This window comes from Zootoca vivipara, chromosome 9, assembly GCF_965207765.1.
Source record: "Zootoca vivipara chromosome 9, rZooViv2.hap1.1, whole genome shotgun sequence".
Taxonomy (NCBI): domain Eukaryota; kingdom Metazoa; phylum Chordata; class Lepidosauria; order Squamata; family Lacertidae; genus Zootoca; species Zootoca vivipara.
Window position 1 is genome coordinate 8,320,422 of NC_142592.1, and position 22,922 is coordinate 8,343,343.

General features: G+C 41.4%; 1 protein-coding gene and 1 long non-coding RNA gene across 2 annotated transcripts in view; one reads left to right on the forward strand and one right to left on the reverse strand.

Moving 5' to 3' along the window:
- LOC118090601 (sucrase-isomaltase, intestinal-like) overlaps positions 1–22,922 on the forward strand; it is an 88,327-nt gene that overhangs the window by 58,419 nt on the left and 6,986 nt on the right. The window contains exons 10-21 of the mRNA XM_060279398.2: positions 467–580; positions 1,460–1,576; positions 1,670–1,754; positions 3,863–3,980; positions 9,379–9,547; positions 10,733–10,849; positions 12,328–12,476; positions 16,968–17,056; positions 18,199–18,251; positions 19,444–19,574; positions 20,591–20,679; positions 20,942–20,991. Of these exons, the coding sequence (XP_060135381.2) occupies positions 467–580; positions 1,460–1,576; positions 1,670–1,754; positions 3,863–3,980; positions 9,379–9,547; positions 10,733–10,849; positions 12,328–12,476; positions 16,968–17,056; positions 18,199–18,251; positions 19,444–19,574; positions 20,591–20,679; positions 20,942–20,991 (1,281 nt within the window). The remainder of the gene's footprint in view (positions 1–466; positions 581–1,459; positions 1,577–1,669; positions 1,755–3,862; positions 3,981–9,378; positions 9,548–10,732; positions 10,850–12,327; positions 12,477–16,967; positions 17,057–18,198; positions 18,252–19,443; positions 19,575–20,590; positions 20,680–20,941; positions 20,992–22,922) is intronic.
- On the reverse strand, positions 1,800–22,240 carry LOC148684536 (uncharacterized). The gene is made up of 6 exons (XR_015951753.1): positions 21,852–22,240; positions 21,698–21,746; positions 18,867–19,022; positions 17,291–17,367; positions 4,984–5,074; positions 1,800–1,922 (listed from the first exon to the last, which is right to left on the reverse strand). It is a non-coding gene; the product is annotated as an uncharacterized LOC148684536 (long non-coding RNA).

Below are 22,922 nucleotides of genomic sequence, written 5' to 3' on the forward strand. Positions count from 1 at the left end.
TTGAAGCGTACTTAACCTGAAGCGAACTTTCCCATTAATGGAAAGTGGATTAATCCGTTCCAGACGGGTCCACGGAGTACTTAACTTGAAGCGAACTTAACCTGAAGCGAACTTTCCCATTGAAAGTAATGGAAAGTGGATTAATCCATTCCAGACGGGTCTGCGGAGTACTTAAACTGAAAGTACTCAAACCGAAGCATACTTAAACCGAGGTATGACTGTAATGTTACATAGCCCATGTCTATGTAGGGAAGGATTTATGTTGTGCTCTGTTAATATAATATATTTGCATTTCTGTCACCTTAAATTTTAACTTTAAGGCTAATAGGTTTCTAGTAGATGATTTCCAGTAGTTCCATTTTGTTCAGTATAGTCAGGCATCTCAGACCCGTTCTTCAAAACCGGTATTGTTGCAGTGTTTCTATTTCCTATCCTTTACTTTTGTTCTGTTTTGTTCCCTCCTCAGGATCCTTTCCTAAGTAAAGATCAAGCTAGAGGGTCTTACCTACCCTACGAACTTGGAGAACAATTGGGAATTTGGGTAAAAAATTCAGATGGAGTGACTCCAGCTGTTGGGCAGGTAGGTGTCTACGGGGCAATCCTTCAGATTGGATAAGGTTGTTGTTGTTGTTGTTGTGGAAGAGTTTACATTGCTGTAACACACAGTTTCCCAAACTTGGGTCTCGAAGTGTTTTTTGGGACTACGGTTCCCATCATCCCTGACTACTCGTCCTGCTAGCTAGGGCTGATGGGAGTTGTAGTATGAAACATCTGGGAAGCCCTGGTGTATCATGTTGATAGTTATGTTCTCATGGCAACAGCATCCAATCACAGTAACAGTAAATGAAGAGAGAGCTACACCCATTCCCACAATACCATTGCCACACACTAATTATAACACTGCTCTTGATGATTTCATATGGACATAGGACATCAAGTCAAACATTGGTCCATCTAACCTAGTATTGTTGACAGTGACTGGCAGCAGCTCTCCACAGTTAATTGGACATAAGCGATAGTATTCCAAGAAGAAGTGTTTCCTTACCTTCTGCCTTTGGGAGAAGAAAAGACTAAAGAGGGAACCCTACACAAATCCGGAGTAGAGTTCCTAAATCTCTGATGCCTTGTACACCTCCTTCTAGCAACTCCGGCACCCAAGCTGGTGCCAAATGTATTGCTCTACTTTCCTCTGGACCACATCAGTGAGGCCGAGAGGGAGGCAAAAACAACGTGGGAGGCCGTAGTTACGAGTTACCTGTCTCAGCAGCCACCGCAGGTGCTGTGATTCTCCAGTGGTTTTACTTCACCCCTGGAGGCACACTCCATTGTCTCTTGAGACAGATAGATGCCAACAAGTAGTACACTCTGAGCTTGCATCCCACGCAATCTCTAAAAATTTCCATGTCCATTAGCAGGGTCAAAATGTCCTTATCTTTATATATTTCATTCTCACTTCCAGGCCTTGGCTCCAGGATATTCAGTGTACCCTGACTACTTCAACCCCAAAACAGCTGACTGGTGGACCCAGATGTGTGTTCAGTTCCATAATGTCCTTCCTTATGATGGTATTTGGATGGTATGTTTGATAATATTTCCCTTTATATTATCTTCCCCCACCCAAAGTACACCATACAACCTAACCTGTTTCTTACTTTTTTTATTTGGTTAGGATATGAATGAACCCTCAAATTTTCTCAATGGCCAGATCCCAGGCTGTGCTCACAACAACCTCAACAATCCACCTTACATTCCCAGTAAGTGACTTTTGAAAAACAAATATCCTTTACCTGATTCCTATAGCCACTTACAGCATCAAAAGGTTTAGTAGACACTTATTGAAAAAGCCAGAATCAGACATCCCTGGTATTTCACCTTTGATCTTGACCTACGTACAGTATATAGAACTCAAGGCTTGATTGTCCCTAAGGGAGAAGATAAAAAGGGGCTTGTATACAGTTGTTAATGATTCCGACAGTAAGTTCTCTTCCAAGGTAGCTACAGTCTCTATCATGATGTTGTTAATCACATTTGTCTCTTGGCATTGTACTACACTGTGGGTGAATCCATGATGCCCTCTGTGGAGAAAATGTGTGGAATTCCCCTTCAAAAATTCAAGGCCTGTGCAGGACAGACAGGGAAATGGCTACTTGTGTTGGGTGGTTCGCCTGAAAGACACCTAAGCCCAAGGATGGGGATGAACCCCAGCCAGCATGACCAAAGGCCAAGGATGACGAAAGCTGTAGTCCAGTAACATCTGAAGAGCATAAGCTTTCCTCATTCTCTTCATCGCTTTTTCCTCTTCTCCCATCCTTGCGGCCACAACTGTTTCAGCAGGATGAAGAGTGTTGGAGGGTGGAGGGTGGAGTTGTGGGGCAGTAGCAGGCTCACAAAATTCACTTGCATTCTGTACAACTACCTCTCCAATCCAATGGTGTCAGGACCCACTAGGGTTTAAAATATTGACGTCCATTGGCTCTGATGTGGTGAGACACCAGAGCTGCTTTGGGAGCAGTTTCCCCAGGCTTTTTCCACTCAGGTTGACCATTGAATCAGGCTCTGAATTGGCTTTGTCCACTCAGGCTGACCATTACCCGGGTTAGTCTATGAAAGGCCTCCTGTCTGGGGTGGGATTTGAACAAAAGGTCTTCCTGATGCTTCAAAAAAGTTGCTTGTTCCTTAGCTGTCTCCTAGCTTTTTCTGGCCCTCTGCCACAACTAGTTCCAGGTTCCTCGCTCCCCTCTGAGAGCTACCTACAGCTGAGCACTGACAGATGGGTGAAACGCAGAGAAAGTGAAATACTTTTTAAGTCGTATTGATTTCACTCACCCTAATTGTGTTCCTAGAAACCACATAAATCACAAAGAGCAAGGATATGAGAACACTGGTATTCAAAATTCCAGGCATGACTGCGGATTTGAATATTACAATGCCTTGCTTGTTGCAAGGATAGACAACCAAGTGCACTCCAAGTGTTCTTAACTACAACATCTATCATCCCTACTGGATGGAGCTGGATGGAACATCTGGAGGACACCTTCCTTATTGATTTTTACAGTTGCTCAATATTTCACATTCAGTGTCAGCTGGAAGGGGCAATGGGACAGGTACTTATTTGAGAGAGGAATCATGCCTACCCTAGTAACCTGGGTGCAGAGTTCAGTGTCCCTATGCAGGCTGCAGTACCCTCTCTATATGAAAGAATTTGGAAGGTTAAAACCCTCTTCTGGGAACCCAGAAGCCCTACAGCTCCTGTCAGCCATCTGGCAATTAAGTCTGGTCAACATCCTTCTAACAAACCCTGGCTGTTTTCAGGAGCCTAATTGGCAGCAAGCAGTTGATATCTATTATATGCTGCTGACAATGAAATATCAGGGGGGAAATCCAACACGGAAAACATCATTATGGAACTGCCTGTCACTGAAGGCTTAGTTGTGGTGAACTGTGAGTGAGGAATCTCTTCCCTTTATTTGAGGAAGGGAGCAAAATTCATGGCTGGGAATTTTATTCTGATAGTATTCTCAGCCATGAATTTTGCCACAGTGAATAGTATTGGAAAAATTGGGACAGTTTGTGGAAATGGTGATTTATGTGATTACTGTGGGATAAGTTCGTGTACAACAAAAAGAGCGTTCCTAGTTTATACTCTAGATACAACTACATCCTGCATGCCTTATTGTTCCACAGCCAGACACCAGGAATAATCATGGGAATAAATGTAATTATCGGTGAATGTATAAAGCAACCCAACAAAAACTTTCAAGTTTATTTCTTATGAATCAACTTTACTTTTAAAAAATGACTGTGAATATGAATGGACTTGTTACTCAATAACAATGCTTAATATTTTCTATTCCCCTTTCAGGAATTTCTGATTCTTCTCTGTTTCAAAACACACTATGTCCAGATTCTAAAACTTTTCTGGGAGATCTTTATGACACACATTCCCTCTTTGGATGGTCTGAAGCCCCACCTACATTCCAGTAAGTTCTCTGAATGTCTTCCACTAAATGCTCTGAAAATCTTTAAAGATACGTTACACAGTTTTCATTTAAGTTTTTTGTTCAGGAAAAATTGTACCACCTGAAAACTTGAAATGGGCTATAGTACAGTACTTAGGATCTCACATTGCAAATGCAGGGGTGGACTTGAGAGCAGGGCAAACCACTCCCAGTCCATATAAAATGTATACGAGAAAGTAAAAGTACATCAAAACTTCCTGAATCATATTGTTAGGAAATCCTTGTATAAGGTCTGGGAAAAAATATAAAGATCTTATAGAACCTAAAATGCTAGGAAGCCCTAGCTGGGTCTCACATTGCAAATGCAGGACTTGAGAGCAGGGCAAACCACTTCCAGTCCATATAAAAAGGGCTGCTTGGGTACTTTATGCACTTCAGTATAAAGTAATTTCATATGTTCTTGCAGAAATTATTGCCAAAGTTATTCCAGTAGTGGTAGTTAGGAGGGAATTTATCACAAATTGGCTAGATAAGTGCCGTCAGCACCAAGGATTTCAGGTGCATGTTTTCAAGGATGAAAGTAAAAGATGAGAGGGAGAAGCAGCCGTGTGGTGGGAATTAATTCAGAAAATGGCTAGTAAGGAAAGTGTTTTACACACACACACACACACACACACACACACACACACACACACACACCCCATACCACTGCTCTAAGCCATACTTTCCATTTTTTATAAAATTGCTATCAAGGCTCCCTTCCACACATTTCCACTTATTGTGTTGCCTGCCCTAGTTCATTTAGGATATTGCCTTGCATGAACGGTGAGTACACTCTGGACTCCGTCCCCAAGGCTACCTGAGAGAGCCAATGTAGTACAGTATCAGAGGGGATCCAGGTTAAGTTTCAACAGTCAACCATGGGAAGAACCATACACACCACACTGAGCTTCCTGGAGGATAGCCAGGTTGCAAAGGTGATAATAAACATAGTGAATAGCAAACTGTTTGTAGGAAATCTTACCAACAATTACAGATCTTTTCACTCAGGAATTGCTAATGAGCTTCCACAGAACACCATAGTACCCTGGAAAATAGTTTGAAAACCTTACAACCTTAAAAAGAGAGAGAGAGAGAGAGAGAACCTCTGTTAAGCAAGTGTTTCTCCACGAGTTTCTGCAAAAGTTAAAGAAAAAAATCATAGGAAGTGATTGCATCCTGAAGTGGCACAATCCATGTGCATGGTTGAAGATTTGAACTGGTTCTCAAATGGGGCTATAAAAAGCTCCAGAGATTGCCTAAATCAGGCAATCTTAGGGAAAGCTGGTCTAAATCACCATTTTACACTGGACCGTATGAGGCAGTGGGATGTCTGTTGCTTGTATTGCTACTGTAAACCACTTATTGCAATTTTTATAAATAGCAAGTGCTCCAGAAGTTGACTAAATAAATAAATAAAAAGTTCTTTGAGCAAAGTGCCATACAAACGTTCCCAAGTTCATATGATGAGTCCATGGCAGGGGTGGGATTGAAACACAGGTTGCTGGCCAGCCTTAAAGCAAGCAAGCACATCTTTGCAGAGCAGGGAATGCTCAGTGCACCTGTTGCTCTGAAACTAGAGTGGTTGGAAAAGGGAAGGTAGACTCTTTTAAGGTCTGGAAAAAAGGGGAAACCACACAGAAGCATCATGCTGTTTTCAATAGAAATTGAAACTGGATAAAGTAACTTTAAGCTGCATTATGAGAAGAATGAACCCAGAGGTGCTTACGCTATGACTCTTCAGTTCCTATTATTGAATGTCCACCTACCCCAGAGAGATTTAAAAGAGGCTATAGGTGAGCAGTCTCCATAACAAATAGAGTAGGAATCAACTGGAGTTCATTCTAACAAAGAGCATTCAGAACCAAATCAGGACTCTCCCCTCTTTTCATATAATGGCTAACTAAGGGCTTTATAGCATCAGAAGACTCCTGGGGATGAGCCCGGCTCCACTTTTGAATTATTCCCCAGGGGTTTGTAACCAAGCATTTTACTTCCCAGGAGGAAGTCTGATTTAAACAGCGCACCTGCTGTGTCTGTTGTACAGAACTAAGCCAGCAACGAAAGGTCAATTTTGACCTTCTCTCACGTGTATGTCATTTCAGCTCCACACAAAACACACTATACAAAAGCATCTCTCGGGGATCCTCTTGCCCCTCAAGGGCAGAACAGTTGCACTCATATGCAAAAGCTTTATTTGGCTAAACAAATAAAAGGTTGGAAGACAGAAAGGTGTTCAAAATTTAATCTAAAAGTGGAAGCCAATGGTGTACACAGTAATAGAATTTGGCAGCATGTGTTCCAAGTAGGGAGTAAAATTCTTTAAACAAATTTGCTACAAGGGTGCATATATAAACAGTACAGTATATATGTATATATGCATTATATACTGTATTTTTCCATGTATAAGACTATATTTTTTCCTAAATTTTTGAAGTTTAAAATAAGGGGTCGTCTTATACACGGATAGTGCATAGTGCATTTTCTTAATTTTGGATTATAAAAAATAGGGGTCGTCTTATACATGGAAAAATATGGTACCTATTATACACAGAATATACACATGCAACTGGAATACATATGCAGATACCTTATTATTACATATGGCAGATACCTTATTATTCTCCTGCCCCCTTCAGAGTGTCTAAGAATCTAGTTTAAATACAAGATTAATGTTATCAGCAATAGTGCATGACTCCTCCCTTGCCCCCTCTAGTAGCATTTCAAGGAACTGGATCTAATGGAAAGAGTCAGTGACACATTAACTTCTCATGCCAAGATCCAAGTAACTTGACAATGCTACTCAGTGCAATGACCTGAAACCTAGGTTCCTGGCATTAAGCCTCTACACTTTGTACCACACTCGCTCCTTAATGTTGGGACAGTTTTCAAAACTCACGTGCAACATCAGTGTTCCCCAAATTTGTGTGCAGAATCTATGCTCCCCAGCTTTCATACTTTGGATAGGAGGAGGGATTTTGGCAGGCACCACATTTCTCACCTTATTATGGGGTGACTTGCTCCACCGATCAAAGTTCCTCCTTCCATACAAGTATTAAAGGTGAATGAGTCTTCCTCTCTCGTGCAGCTGGTCACTTTCCCCAGCTGCACTGATATCATGCTCCCACAAACCACAAAGGATCATTGTGGAGTCAACATGGCATTAACAACACTGTGCCTTCTTTCCCCTTGGTCCTGTTTAATTATTATTAATTACTGATCTTGCCGATCAGAAGGTCGGCGGTTCGAATCCCTGCAACGGAATGAGCTCCCGTTGTTCGGTCCCAGCTCCTGCCAACCTAGCAGCTTGAAAGCACGTCAAAGTGCAAGTAGATAAATAGGTACCACTACAGCGGGAAGGTAAACTGCGTTTCCGTGTGTTGCTCTGGTTCGCCAGAAGCGGCTTTGTCATGCTGCCCACATGACCTGGAAGCTGTATGCCGGCTCCCTCGGCCAATAACGTGAGATGAGCACCGCAACCCCAGAGTCGGTCACAACCGGACCTAATGGTCAGGGGTCCCTTTACCTTTACCTAGTTCTAGGCAATATGGCACTGTGTTGGGAAGCATAGAGTGCTCACGTGTTACAAATAATGATCAAGATTTATCATGTGTAAATCCTTTCCATGTTGCAATTTTGGGAAACGGTAAAAGATGTGGCGATAGCCACTCTCTTAGATGGCTTTTGTTAAGACTAAGGCTGTGTAGATACAATATGCATCTAAAGCTCATTTGAAACACATTGCCAAGAATTCTTTGAGGGCAAGAATGTGCCTAAAATGTACTTTAAAATCATTGTGTGTTGTGTATACATGGAGGAGATTTCTATCAATAGCTGCTTATGATAGCTATATGCAGATTCCAGGGTAAGAGGCAGTAGTTCCCTGAGAGCCACTTGCTGGGGAGCAATTGCTTGTTGGAAGCAGGCTGTTGAATTAGAATAGAGATAAGGGAACTACAACTCCCATTTGCCCCAACCAGCGTGGCCAACTCAAGGCATTGTAGCCCCACAAAATCTGGAGGACCACAAGTTCCCCATTTTGTTCTTAAGTTCACATCTGCTTCCGATATCAGGTAAGCAATACATTTATATCAGTAGTAAAGGTGGGCCAGGAGTGCTTGGCGTGCTCTGGTCCATGGGGTCATGAAGAGTCGGACATGACTAAACGACTAAACAACAACAACAAAAGGTGGGCAGGGAACAGTTCATCCACTGCGTATAAAGCTATAGAAAAATATGCATCAGTGTTAATCACTGATCCACATCTGTTCAAGCAGCTGGTGTAGTTACTTCACAATCTAACCTCCAGCCATGTTTACCGTTAATTAAACCCACCATTGGAAGTTCTTTGCTGGCATGGTAGTGGTAGGCTGAATGGCAAGCAGTGTTTACTGTGTTGATTTCAGAAGGTGCCAACCTCCACATGCATCCATTCAGTAAACACTTGGTTGAAAGGCTTGGCTGTAAACGGGAGTGTGATCCAGTCAGGATTAGAGGCAGTTGGGATCAGTGAGAATGAAACCTGAATGAAACCTTACATATGTAGGAAGCTGGTGCAATACATCGCTGTGAATGTCGGGACTTGGGAGCTAGCTAGTCTGCATGGTTGGGAATGAGGGGCAACAAGAGATGGGAAGTGGGAAGCCTTTCTGGCAGTACTAAAAAGTCAGGGTTAAATCTGATCTATTCACAAGGTGTTCATGTGTATAATATAGTTAGGATGTCATCTCCTGCCGGAAAGCTGTGCTGCCACAATATTTTATACAAGTTCCAGTTTGGTTATGTAGATGCAAGAGCTCATGAATAGACTGCACTGGAGTAGAATGAATCTAATCATGGATATAAATGACTGATGCTCACTAGCTGGCAGTTTTAAAAAGCTTGAAGCAACCAGCTGCCCAAATCCTCCTGGAAATTCAATAGAAGTTGGGTTTCTGCAATCTTCCACATTCTGAAAACTCCTTTGTTAGTTATTAATACAGGATATTCTGTTAAATAAAGTGACATCTAAAAGTGAAAGCACATTTCAATGCACAGAGAGGGTTGGCCAGTTTGTTTTCTTGTTCAGCAAGCAGTAGCCCCTAAATTACTTGATCTTTTTTTTTTCAACTGTGAGATACTATATACTCTTTGAAGTTCAAAAGAGAAGGGAAGCATTCATCTGGGAAAGAAGCCTTTATCAAGAAATTACTATGTCGAGCCAAGATAGGAAATCCAACATCAAATAAGGATTACATTAGAAATAGCTGCAGACATTTCGAATTTGCATTTGAAGTTTTGCCTGTGCTCTGGTTTTATTTTTGACTTCCAATCTAAAGGACTCTTTTGTGAAAATGAATTCCCAAGGCTTTGCTGATGTGGGTGCATTTTTCATTCTCAGGGCTATCAAGGAAGCCACAGGAAAGAGGCCATTTGTGTTGAGTCGCTCTACATTTGTTGGAAATGGGAAATATACAGCCCACTGGCTAGGGGACAACCATGCTCTTTGGGAAGATATGCACACATCAATCATTGGAATTTTGGAGTTTAATCTTTTTGGAATTCCACAAGTAAGTGGTTTTGAAGGCACGTTAGGCAACCATTTGAGCACAATGTTGTACCATTTCAAAATGCCCACAAAAGTTGGCAATAACAACAGAAGCAAAGGAATATAAAGTGTCAGTTCAGGGGATGGTGGTGATGTTGTGGCATGGTTCAAATGCTGCACTTGTAGGCATCAAGGGTTTAAGTCCATAAGGCATATTATACAATGGGATGGATCCACAGAAGCATGACCACAAAGAGGCAATTTTCCTATTCCCTATATCCTGTAGCAGTCCTACAGCCCTCCCCCACTTCTCCTGAATGTCGCTCTGGAATGGCATGGGGCTCGGGAGATTTCATTGGGAAGGTGAATCAGAAACCAAGCAAGATATATACTTGCATAGTTTCACAACTATGCTGGATTTTGAAGACTGGAAGAGAGGCAAACAAGTAGCCTCCATGTTAGTAGACCATTCAGGCCAATGAATACTTTGCAAAAAGGGCAAAAGGACAGACCTTGTTACCAGTTAGGGTAGCATATGCTAATAAGTTTACATTTCAGTGCCAGATAACTACTTTTCTTGCATGGAAACAAACTTAAATTACAAATTTCTGCAGGGTTCTGTTGGCATACGTGAGAATAATCTGGAAGACGAAGCTTGAGCATTGTAGCATCAGTGGTTTACACAAGGAAGTGTCTGACAAAACAATTGGCCTTCACAAGCCATAAGCGCTAATTCATGCTACTCAAATCGATATATTCTCCAAAGCTTAGCAATCAAACACCATTTAACATAATGTTCTACGTACACAGAAATATCCATACCTTGAGCCATATACAATATCTTTTGACGGCTCCTTCATTCCAAAAGAGGAATCCAAGGCTCTCCTCATGAAGGGATTTGCATACATATCAGTTGCCTCTATTGCAATGAATGAATCCAACACCTGTTACAGACATATGGACTTAAGTAGCAAGGCCTTATGAAATCCAGTATAAAGAGCATTGTGGTTTATTTTGTATGTATATTGAAAAGGTCTGATGGGCTTTACCTCCTTAGCATTGAGAAATCAATGGACAATTACAGCACTGCAGTTGCTTTATACAGTTTCTGCTGACCTTTTGCAGTAGGCAATTGGTATCCAAGTGAATTGTGGCCAGTTTACAGCATGAATGGCAGGAAGCACTGGTTTTTGGTCTGTCTTCACAGGTGGGTGCTGATATCTGTGGCTTTTACTACGATACCACTTTTGAACTCTGCCTGCGTTGGACACAGCTTGGTGCATTCTATCCATTGTCCAGAAACCATAACGCATTTGGTCAGAAGGTAAGTAGGTGCCACTTAGAAATATTGCTGTTTGGACATTATATATATATATATATATATATATATATATATATATATATATGACAAATGCTCACTTTTCTGGGCTTGGTACAAATTTGGAATGTTCTCCTCATTTGTTCTGACATTCAGTATTGTAGGACTGATGCAATTCTGATGGTTGGCCTGGACAGACATTTTTAAATTATGAGCAACTTTGATCATTTGGTTTCTCAGTTTGATTTATCCTCTTAATCTTTTTACAAAAGTTTTCAAAAGTATAAGCCAAGTCACTAGCCTTGTGGAACAAACACCTTTCCTACTCAAAAGAAATCATTTTGGCTCAGGTTTGTGTAAAGGAATACAGGGCCAATGCTGAGGTAATTTGCTACCTGGTCACATCAGGGTCTTATGAAAGCTTGTCGAGCACTGCTGCTATTGCGAACAAACTAGCACCCATTGAATGTCTATTGACCCAGCTACTGTAAATAAGCAGTGTTGACAGAAAAAAGGGGAACATTAAAATTATGTCTCTGGAAACCAGCTGATTCAGAGAACAGCATAATGTCGGTCAACTGCCTGAGAGATCACCAGTCTGAAACAGAAAATGTAGAGGATAAGAGTTTGCTTTCTTTGCAAATGTAATTAAAAGGAAGAGGATGCTTTGGTTTTACCTGAACAATAAACTTTTAAATAACATTTTTGGGATGCATTTATTTGTAACACTTTTAACCCATTCTACTTTTGAGACGCTCAGGACAATATTGGTTCTCTGCCTTCTTTAATCCTTACGTGTGTATGTGTGTGTGTGTGTGTGGTCTAATTGGGGGGGGGGCAGGTTGTCAGATGACCCCAACAGATATTGAAAGTATTTCAGGGGTGAGGAGATTAAAAGAATAGCCATGCTTCCAGCAACATATGCAGCAGTCGCATACACAAACATAGAGTTACGAAGCGATTCTACATGCATATTGAAGCTGGTCAAACTGGGGAGGGGGGAGTCATTAGCAACCTTCATGCATTGTTCCAATGGGGGGGGCATCTGAACCCTCTTCTATATCATGACATGAATTGTGTTGAGATGCTGTGGTTGTCCCAAAATTTACCCAGCAAACTTCCACGTATGAGCAGGGACTTAGATCTCCCTGATCCGCATCCCGACATCTCACTGGTTCCTGCTCCCAGGACCTTCACAAAAACATCTTTTTTAAATATATTGTGATTGGATTAGTTCATCCCTGACCACTGATCCTGCTAGCTAGGGATGATGGGAGTTGTAGTCCAAAAAACAGCTGGGGAGCCAAGTTTGGGAAACCCTGGCTTAGTTAAAAGCCAAGCAATTGACGAAAGAAGTCTTTAATAGGTTTACATGCCAAAGCCTGTTGTTCCCTTAGCTTTCAGGATGGGGCAGGGGGTCCAATAAGCTTGAATGCATAAATATAAATAAATGCAAATCAAACCAAAATCCTGCTTTTTCACAGGAACAAGACCCTGGAGTGTTTGGGCTTGAATTTGCCACAATTGCACGATCGACACTGCAGATTAGATACTCCCTCCTGCCATACTTGTACACCCTGTTCTTTGAAGCTCATGCCTTTGGAAATACAGTAGCCCGAGGTTTAATGCATGAGTAAGTTACCCATTCATTTTTCCTCCTTGTCAAGGGTTTTTAATCACAGATATGTTATTAGGTAATGATGATGATGAAGAAAACAGGGCTAAGTGTTCTCCACAGGCACAACAGCAGGTTACAATGGAAATATAATATTTACAGGCATATTTTAAAAGTCCATTGCTTACCATTCAGAATTCTTTGTTAATGGAAGGTTTGTGGCTAAGTCAATGATAAACTGTTTGAGGGTCTCCAAACAAAATTCAGTTACAAAACAAAGACAGCATTGCTCAGTTTCACCCAGGGTGTGATGACGGGAATTAAACATGATAGTGTAAAGGCAAAAATCATGTATAAGCCTGGCCCTACCATAAGGCAGTGGGATGAAGTTGCCTCAGGTGGCAGATGCTGAAGGGGCAGAAGCAGACAGACCTGTATGTACCACATGGTCTGCCCAATGCTCCTTAAGTTGGCCTTCTGTCCTCAGGTGCAGCAGAAGATACTGCTCCACCCCTAGCATAAAAGTAAGATTCAGCTGCCAGTCTGGTTGACTTTTGTATGTGGAATATGCAGAGCCCCAATCTTCTCCGCCTCAGGCAGCAAAAGTTTCTAGCTAGTCCTGGTCAATAGATTGATAAAAGGTAAAGGTAAAGGGACCCCTGACCATTAGGTCCAGTTGTGACCGACTCTGGGGTGCCGCGCTCATCTCGCATTATTGGCCGAGGGAGCCAGCGTATAGCTTCCAGGTCATGTGGCCAGCATGACAAAACCGCTTCTGGCAAACCAGAGCAGCACACGGAAACGCCGTTTACCTTCCCGCTGGAGCGGTACCTGTTTACAGTATCTACTTGCACTTTGACGTGCTTTCGAACTGCTAGGTTGGCAGGAGCTGGGACCGAGCAACAGGAGCTCACCCCGTCACAGGGATTCGAACCGCCGACCTTCTGATCAGCAAGCCCATGGCTCTGTGGTTTAACCCACAGCGCCACCCGCGTCCCTATTAGATTGATAGGATGTTCTAAATACCTTTTGGTAAGCCCTCCTTCAGTCGAAAGACCTGCCCACAGGTTGAGTACACCAAACAGTGAGCCATTCATGCATCACAGTTTTCACGCAAACAAATCCCCACCACATACTTTTCTCTTCCGTGCTTCAAGCAGCCAACAAGAAATATTTTGTAGCACATGACAACGGCCAGTCTCACAGAGAGACAGGTTTGTGCCAGGTTTCCGTGCCTGTTTAGTGTCATCAAAGCAGCTGTCTGCTGGAGACCAGAAATAGCTGTGTGATGAGGAAAGATGAGATGGCTGTCTCTGGGAGCAGATTTTGGTTACTGTTAAGAGCAGCCCGTCTTGTTGGGAGACAGAGGAAGCTAATGGGGTTAGAAACTTGGTTGTGTTTTTTTACCTCAGGTAACAAAAAGGCCTGCTCTTAGTAGTTCTAGGTTTTTAGTGCCACAGTTAGCTATGCCTCTTTTAACCTCCTGAAATGGTATATAACAGGGGTGGCCAACTCCCAAGAGACTGCGATCTACTTAAACAGTTAAAAACTTGCAGTGATCTACCCCCTTTTGGGGGGTTCAGGTCAAAGTTGTTGAGCTTTTTGGGGGAGGAGGAAGGCCCATTTTTAGGCATTCAGATCAAAGTTGTTGATCTTTTTTTTAGGAAGAAGGAAAGTGCCATTTTGGGGGGTGCAGGGCAAAAAAATGGAGCTTTTTTATGGGAGCCAAAGTTGTTGAGCTTCTTTGGGGGGAGCCAGTGATCTGCCAGTGATCTACCACAGGCGTCCAGTGATCTACTGGTAGATCACGATCTAACTGTTGGACGTGCCTGTTATATAATAACATGCAGATATTGAAAGCATTATTTGGGTTGTGTTTTTAAAGGGACTCATGACGTAGACATGCAGGTCTGAGTTTGATTGATTTCCTCTTTATATTGGATGGTTTCCTTTTTAGATTGTGACAGCATTGAAACTATTTAATCATGCTCATTATGCTTGCACTGAGAGCAGTGTTTCTTAGTCCCCTTTCCTTTTATCATTTAAATCACATTATGAACATATGCGTCTTACCTAACTAAGGAGAATGGGAGAGCAATAGCCCAGTTTCTTTTCCATCAAAAGAGCGAAACATAAGGTGTCTCTGTGAAGTTTGTTTTGCCACACAGCTAAATAGAGGAGGAAGCCCTGAAGGGAGCCCTGGAGCATATTTACCCTTGCACATTGTGACCTCACAAAGTGTCAATTGCTTCAGAAAAACGAATCGCTCAGATACCTGTGGGCTCTTTTTTTCTTCAGAACTTTAATGGCGCCACCATCCCTTTTCCGAACCCTCTGTGCACACCTATGACAAGCTGGTCTTGAGCTTCCTCACAGTTGCTGTAAAGGCCAGTGCAGCTCAGATTACTGCCGAGTTTGATTTCATTTCTGGGCGAGGGAGAGATTGTGATTCAGAGGCAAATATGCACCCCATGTGTTTGACTCCTGCTAATAAAACATCAGGCAGCCACTGACATGCAGCAATGCCATGGAATACTAATGAGAACCGCTTTCTAAAGCTCAGTATAGAAGCCCCCAAATCTATGTCAATGATATCAGATAGGTATTTTCTTTTTGGAACATAGGTAGGCTGACTTCAATACACAGTGAAACCATTTAACCCACAAATACCGGTAGCTACAAAAACTGGCAGTAGCTTTCCATAGACCCTAACAGAAGTATTGCCAAGCCTTGCCTTGAATCGTGGAATTGTAGAATTGTTGAGTGGAAGGAGACCCTGAGGGTCATCTAGTCCAACCTCCTGCAATGCAGGAATCCTTCCCACAGCTGTCCCTGGGTGGGCTCGAACTGCCAGCCTCCTGGTTAACAGCCATTGCACCACCTGACTCTGGAACCTTTTGCATGCCAAGCATGTGCTCTGAATTATGGCCCTTCTCCTTTCAGAGAAGGAAATGTAACATTTCCTATATTGCTGTACCTTTGGCTTCCACGGCACACAAACTGGTAACCAGCAGGGGGGTAGGTGGGGGAAATTAAAACAGAAATGCCCCAGTCTGTTGACTCCAGTTCAGGAGCTCTGAAGTGCTGTGGAGCTTTACATAGGCAGGGGCTTCTTAATTTTTCCTCACGGAGGAATGTTTTGTAGTCATCCTGGCATTAAAAAGAATAAAGTATGACATGTTTATACTGTGTTCCATGTTGTATCCTATTGATCTTTTCAGTGTGACTTAGAGGCTTATGCCATTCATATTCTACATTGTATGTACAATAAACTGAATCCTAGCCTATAGAAATAAATACTCATCTTATTGAAATAACTTAAAATAAAGGAATCTGTGGTTTGGCAGCTAGAACAACCTGACCAAGCCTGAAGTGCCTACAAAAAGGCTGTTGAACATGAACCAAGGCAGTTGCATGACAAGGCAAGGCTTAGAGAAATTTGTATTACTGCCAAGTAATCAAAGTACTGAGCTGAATATTATTGGGGAAAGTGGCTTCCTTAAATATGAAGAACTGTTTCAGCTATCTTTTATTATCTCTGAAGTTTAAATCTAAGAAGGTCGTACTGATTACCGAATGGAATTTTAAGATAATGTATAAGACAGTACATGGGGAATAATGCAAGTAATTTTATTAATTATAATTGGCACTGCACTTGCCAGCATGCTGAGTGTTTTAGAGCAATTTCATTTATCCTGTCAGCACAATACAATTTACTGAATGTTGGGTATGTAGATATCAGTCTGGAAGAGAGTTTTGTTAATATTGAAGAAAAAGAATGACAAAAACATAGCCTCTGATGCATTTGACTGGGGTTAATATTATTTTGCCATACTACAGACAGCATAAATGAAAATACAAATAATTCCACACCCAGCCAGTCAAACAGGGTAGACTTCTGGGACCTCCATAGGCTTCAAATACAAACAACAGGAAGGAAAGTGAAACTAAAGTAGCTGCTTTGCCCTGAAGGTGCTATGTCAAAAAATTCAGTCATGTCGATAGGGAACACCCCCAAATTTCCACAAGAAATATATCATAATATAAAATAACATAAGGTTATGTTATGTTTGGGTCCTAATGATTCAGCAAAACTAGTTAGAGTCAAAACATCTCTTTATATGTGTGTGTGTTTAAGATTAGACTTTATCACAAGGAGCACACACATTGGTTAATCATGAGTTATTCTTAAGGTGGGGACAGTAAGGATACACAAGCTTTGAAAATACACATTTGACATGTTCTGGAATGTTGGAGGGTATATACTGTATAGGGCAGGAGCTCTCTGCCAGGGTATAAATTACGGACAATTTGGAACTTTTACACCTGCATTTATTATGAATTATTATTTCTAATACAAATGTTGGTAGCTCCATCCTATTAGGCAAATGCAGACAGGGAGCCTTTTGCAAGCCGATTGAAAGATTCTGCATACAAAGGGGAACATCCAAATATGTAGAACAATGTGAGTTTCCACATATTGAGCAAATTATACAATTCTTGTTCTAGGTTTCCAGCTGACCCTCAGACCCATGAAATAGACACAGCTTTTCTTTGGGGATCTGCATTTATGATTGCCCCAGTTCTTCAAGAGGCAAGTACTGGAAACACAATGGTAGTGGGAGGAAGTGAAGATGGGCATATCATTCATAGTTTTCAAACAGATGCAGGATGAACTTCTGTTTGCTCATGCCCTTGCTGCCGGTGCATGATCACAGTCAATTATAGAAAATGATTGAATCTCAGAGATAGTCATTATAAATTGATCCTAGCCAATTTTCAGAAGAGATTGGATCCAAGTAAAAGTGAAGTAGTGAATACTAAGCTCTTACCCAGCTGCTCCCAAATTTCCCCGCGACTCTTGCCTCCCTTCAGAGATGTGTGTTTGCATTCGTAGTAAATCAAATTGCTAGAAATCAGCAAAAGGAGGAAAGGGATGGGAAAACACAGTTGTAAAGCAGATTGAAATATTTTGATTCTTAAAAAAAAAAAAAACCAGTAACATGCGGCCAGGCACTGAGAAAAGGTTTTAAACCACCACGAATACTGATTCATGCATCAGTTATTCTATGTATATAAATCTATTACCTTAAGAGCGCTGCAGTGTGTACAGAACACAGTAATGAACTCATTGTACTGGCACAACGAGCCTTGCATTTACTTTCTACCCTTGTACAACAGGCCAAAAAATTAGATCATAAATCTGCCTTGCTTAAAATGCAGATGCCTAATTGTCAGAGTTGGCAGCCTGGAGGAAAGCCAAGGAGCGGGAAGGTAGCAACAGGCAGTCTTCTGTGCTCAGTCTGTGCTGAGCAATGAGTTGCTTAGACCGAGGAGCCATACAAGAATCATTAGCTGCACAAAGCTAGGCGAAACCCTTTTGGTCATGAGTGCCATGTAGTTTATGGTAACTGCAGTAGTGTGTCCTAGCTATGGTGGTGCCTGTAACGGTGGCACTGAAACGCAGGCAAGAGCAAGTGGATCACTTCCTCCTCCAGCTTGTGGCCATCTTACACTAATTAAATCAAGCCACAGTTGTGATCGTAGTGAAGCCGAAACAAAAAACCTAAGTTCCGAAGATGGTGGCCATTGCACTTTTGAAATTTGACTGGATAGCATCACAATTTGTTTACCAGTAAGTTGTATCTGTAGAAATATCAAACCAAAACTGAGGAGATCAACACTGATATAGCAGAAATGTATAAAGCTGATCTAACTCTTTCATGTTGGTTACAGGGAGCAAGATCAGTAGATGTATATTTCCCAGAAGCAACCTGGTTTGATTACTATACGGTATGTATTTGTAAAGATTACATTATGTTATATATCATCAAGTATCTTGCATAAAATCTCACTGATCTCCAGTCAGCTGAAATTTCCATTGTTTTTCTTCATGTGCCCTTTACTAAACTTACTAATTTCCATTTTCAAAATCATCATAGGGTCCATCTTTGTTCTGTGCTGAACTAAATCTGAAAATGTTGAAATTTCAAAGAGCCTATGGAATTGCGACTCAGCTGAGCAATGTTTTCTTCCACTTTATGCATAGCTGCCAAGTTCTCCCTTTTTTTAAGGGAAATTCCCTTATGCTGAATAGGCTTCCTCGCGAGAAAAGGGAAAACTTGGCAGCTATGCTTTATGCATTGATTCCCCCCCCCCCTTTGCATTATATATATAAAGGTGTGTCTTTCTATACTCGTGTGTGTAATATACCCCACACAGCCTTGGCAATAGGCTCAGGACTGAAAATAGAAAATGCTACTTTAGACAAAACAAACACATGCTTAAATTCATCATCACAAGCCAGTTGAGACGAAAGCTATCTAGATGGCTTTAAGAATTCATTTAATTCACAGAGGAAAGGTATACCCAAACCTTCTAGCTAAATGCAAACCTAGGAATGTTTACCAGTTGTTGAGGATAAGAAGCAAGAGATGGACATCTCCATCTTGCTTTGTTTATGAGTTCCTCAAGAAAATCTAGTTGGCCATTGTTGAAGATACAATGCTGGACCAGGTGAACCATTGATCTGATCAAGGATAAGCAGGATGCTGCCTTAGGTTCCTTGGAGGAAAGGAAGGAGATAAATGTAGCAAAACAAAGGAAATAAAACCTTATTTTTCAGACTAGTTACAAATACTGTATGTTTATTTGCATATATGAGAAGCTATAGGTCCCAGAAGGTAATTTGTATTTTTGTTTCAGTAAACATTATAGTATAAACAATATGCAATTTTGAGTTCAGATTAAAATCCTGTTTACATGCCAATTGTGGAAATGGCTTTTATGTATTTATTTTTTTAAAAAAACTATATACCACAATTTCATGTTAAAAAGCAGTTTACAACAGTTGCAATACAAAAATAAAAAAGCCACAATAATAATAAAAATAGATCACCAGCTAACTATAGCTATTTATATAGCCAGAGGTGCTGCTACGATTGCTTTTGAAATAATTTTTCAACTGTGTCCAATTTTTTGGTAGGGAGATAAAGTGCCAGACTCATCGCACCGTAAGCATGTCACTGTTAACGCCCCACTGGAAAAGATTCCACTCTTTATCCGAGGAGGATATATTTTGCAAACGCAAGCACCAGCTGTAAGAACTGCTAAGAGGTAACTAACATTTGTTGTTGTTTAGTTGTTTAGTAGTGTCTGACTCTTTGTGACCCCATGGACCAGAGCACGCCAGGCACTCCTGTCTTCCACTGCCTCCTGCAGTTGGTCAGACTTATGTTGGTGGCTTCGAGAACAGCCTTTCTACAACTAACACATCCAGCTGTCCCTTCTTGGATTTTTGTGGATTGTGGGATTAGTTTCCCCCCGGGGGGGGGGGGTTGCACCTAAAGACGCAAAAAAGGTGCACCTATAGCAAACCGGTATGTTCCTGATGAGTACATTAATTAATGTTGCACCACAACCAACTTTGCAAATTTTCTATTAGTGTATATGGGGGGGGGTCTATTACTGTATGGGTAAATAAATGCCAAATCATAGTTGTAGATATCAATGAATTTAATAGCCTTCTCAGTTATTCAGGTACACCTCCAGGTCACATTTTTGCTATAATGATATGACCAGGGAGGCTGAAAAATTTGGATTTGAAATATAGCCTTTGAATTCAGTCTCATGCTCTCCATATGCTTTGGTCTCCCATTGCTATCTATGTCAGATGCTCATAGGGTACTTTCTTCTCCATTACTGAATAGCTCCCACTTGCTCACAGGGTCGTGCTATCTTGTGTTTCATAATTGTGTTGTTGTTGTTGTTGTTGTTATGTGTTTTGTGTTTTTATACTGTAAGCCGCCCTGTGATCTTTGGATGAAGGGTGGTATGTACATTTTATAAATAATAATAACACTAATGATAATAAAATGTCTATGGTTTATTGTCATTGTGCTGCATTTTGATGTGCCTTGATATATACTGATGTTTTGTACATGATTTGCGCATGGTTTGGTTTTGAATGTGGGATTTGTATTTCAGGTCTTTTATTGATTCCCTTTAGTTGGGATTGGCAAACTGCCTAGAGATTTCTGATGAAATCTGAAGCCGGATAGGAGTTAATCAAATAAATAAATAGACTGTATCACCCACATTTCATAATTAGTTTTAAATTAATAATCCAACAGCCGACTGAATCCATTTGGACTCATTATTGCCCTGGATGAACAAGGCCAAGCCACTGGTTCTCTCTTCTGGGATGATGGCGACTCTGCTGGTGAGTTTTTCAGAAATGCTGTAGTACAACTGGTATTGTATCTAAAACACAACTTTATAAAGCGTAAAAGTGGCAGGGTAGGGTCTGACATACTAACTGTCCCTTTAACTTGTGAGGAGGGGAGGGGGGGGAGGTTATTATTGAATAAGCAAGCACATGTTGTCTCAGTCTCCTTTGTTATGTATTAGTCTAAAAGGAAGCTGTTCCTTTTCCTTGTTAGATGACCTAATACTAACATCAGTCTTGTGATCTGTTTTGGCAGACACGGTTGAGAATGGAAATTATTTCTACGCCAGATATACATACAGAGAAGTAAGTAGAAAAAAAGCACTTGGACAAATAAGGTGTGTATGCAGCGGAAGTGGGTGGGGGTGGAGACGAGAGGTTCAGGAAGCAAAAGCTAAGTAAGGAGTAGAAATGAGTAAAAATTAGGCTGGGGAAGTGGCAGCCTCTGCTAGGAACAGGTGAAGGATGGAGAAATGGGGAAGGAGGTGTGGAGATGGATGGGCATCCTTCATCTGTTTAGGGAAGACATGTATCAGTTTTAAGACGAGGCAAAAACAAAGAGCACACATTTAGAGGGGACCCAGTGAATCTTCTTTCTGAAATCTCTTTGAAAATCTTCAAGGATGGAGATGCCATAACCTGTAGAAGCCGCTCCTTCTCTTCTTTCTAATATCCTGGCAAATGTTTGAACACTGCAGGCATCTTTATCCTCCCTTAATGTCCCTTCCAAGTCAGCTTCTTGCTGTTAGCAATATTGGCAAACATAATGTGCTGGCTGACCATCTCTTCGTTAGGCTTGATGATAGCCCAAAATGGTTGGTTTACTCAGTGGGAGGTATTGGTTGAGAGATCACTCTAAAAGGAAAAGCCATTTCTTACAGATGTGGGGTAGCTGTTCTGCTGCCAGATAAGAGTTTTACCCTACCTTGGTTCTATCTATATATTTGGAGAGAAAGAAAGAAAGAAAAAGCAGTTCTTACAAACATGTCACAAATCCTCTATGTTCTCTCACCTGAAAGGAAACCAAATCAAGATAGAGCTGCCCTTGGAAGTTTTCACTGCTTGTGGGAAACACACAAAATATCAAACATTAGTGTTGCTGTAAGTCAGCGTGCATATCTCTCTATGAAGAAAAAAAATCAGAACATTAGGGAGGACTGAATTACTTTCTGATTGCTGCAGCAGAGAAAGATCCCTTTCCCTCCAGTCCTCCTCTACAGAGCTGCCTATTGATGATGATATTACTCAGGTCTGCAGTCCCAGAAAGATGCAATTGGCATTCAGTCCCAGAAGTATGCAATTAATAGGAGCCATTTAGAAGAACAAAATGACATTAATATTCCTGTGGTGTTGTTCCCAGACCTCCTGCTTACAGCACTGACAGTGAATTGGAGAAGAGTGATGACTATTTTTTTCTGCATGATTATCTCTGCAGAGACCGGCATCGGATATTTCGTCTTAATACAGCAGATGCTTTTTCCAGCATTAAGGCTCTTCCTTTGCTCTTTCTTCAGAGTGCTTTTATCTTGTTTGTCTTGCACAAAACTGGCATAGGCTGAATGGCAAAGGAAGGAAAAGATTAGACTAGGCTTCTGTCTTTGGCGTGGCGTGCAAAATGTGCCGAAGGCAATTGAGAGAGGCGATAGCCACTTTCATATTCTGCAGGAAATCGGTTTGCATTTGATTGCTGGCTCTGTGGCACTTCTATTTCTCATTGCTTAAATTGGAGTCTTCTCTGTAGTACCTGAAATTACAACCTGCATTTAAGAAACCAACCTCAACCGCCAAGTTAACATTGCAAATGTGAGGTAGTTAAATCAGCATTCTAATACAGAAGAGGCATGCAATCCAGGGATATATAAGAGAGGCCTTAGAGAAATGTGTGTGTGAGTGAACAGACTGGCAAACAGACACAGAGACACACACTATTGAACTTTCTTCAGGTGTCACACCTATGAGTCACACCTACCATTCCTAAAAACAACATTCATAAACCTGCAGTAGTGAGAGAGGTGGGAAGCAGGGGCCATTCCACCAGCTCTGTTGAAAGGTGCTCTGGAAGCCTTTCCTGCTGAAGAGTGAAGTACACACACATTGTTACGGTCCAAAGACCTACAAAAACACTCCCGAAAGCAAAATACAGCAGGAATACAGAGAAAACATTTTATTAAGAAGGGTGAATTGAGCTTAATAAAACCCCAATATGATAAACCAAGGGTAATGAAAATTTCCAAGAG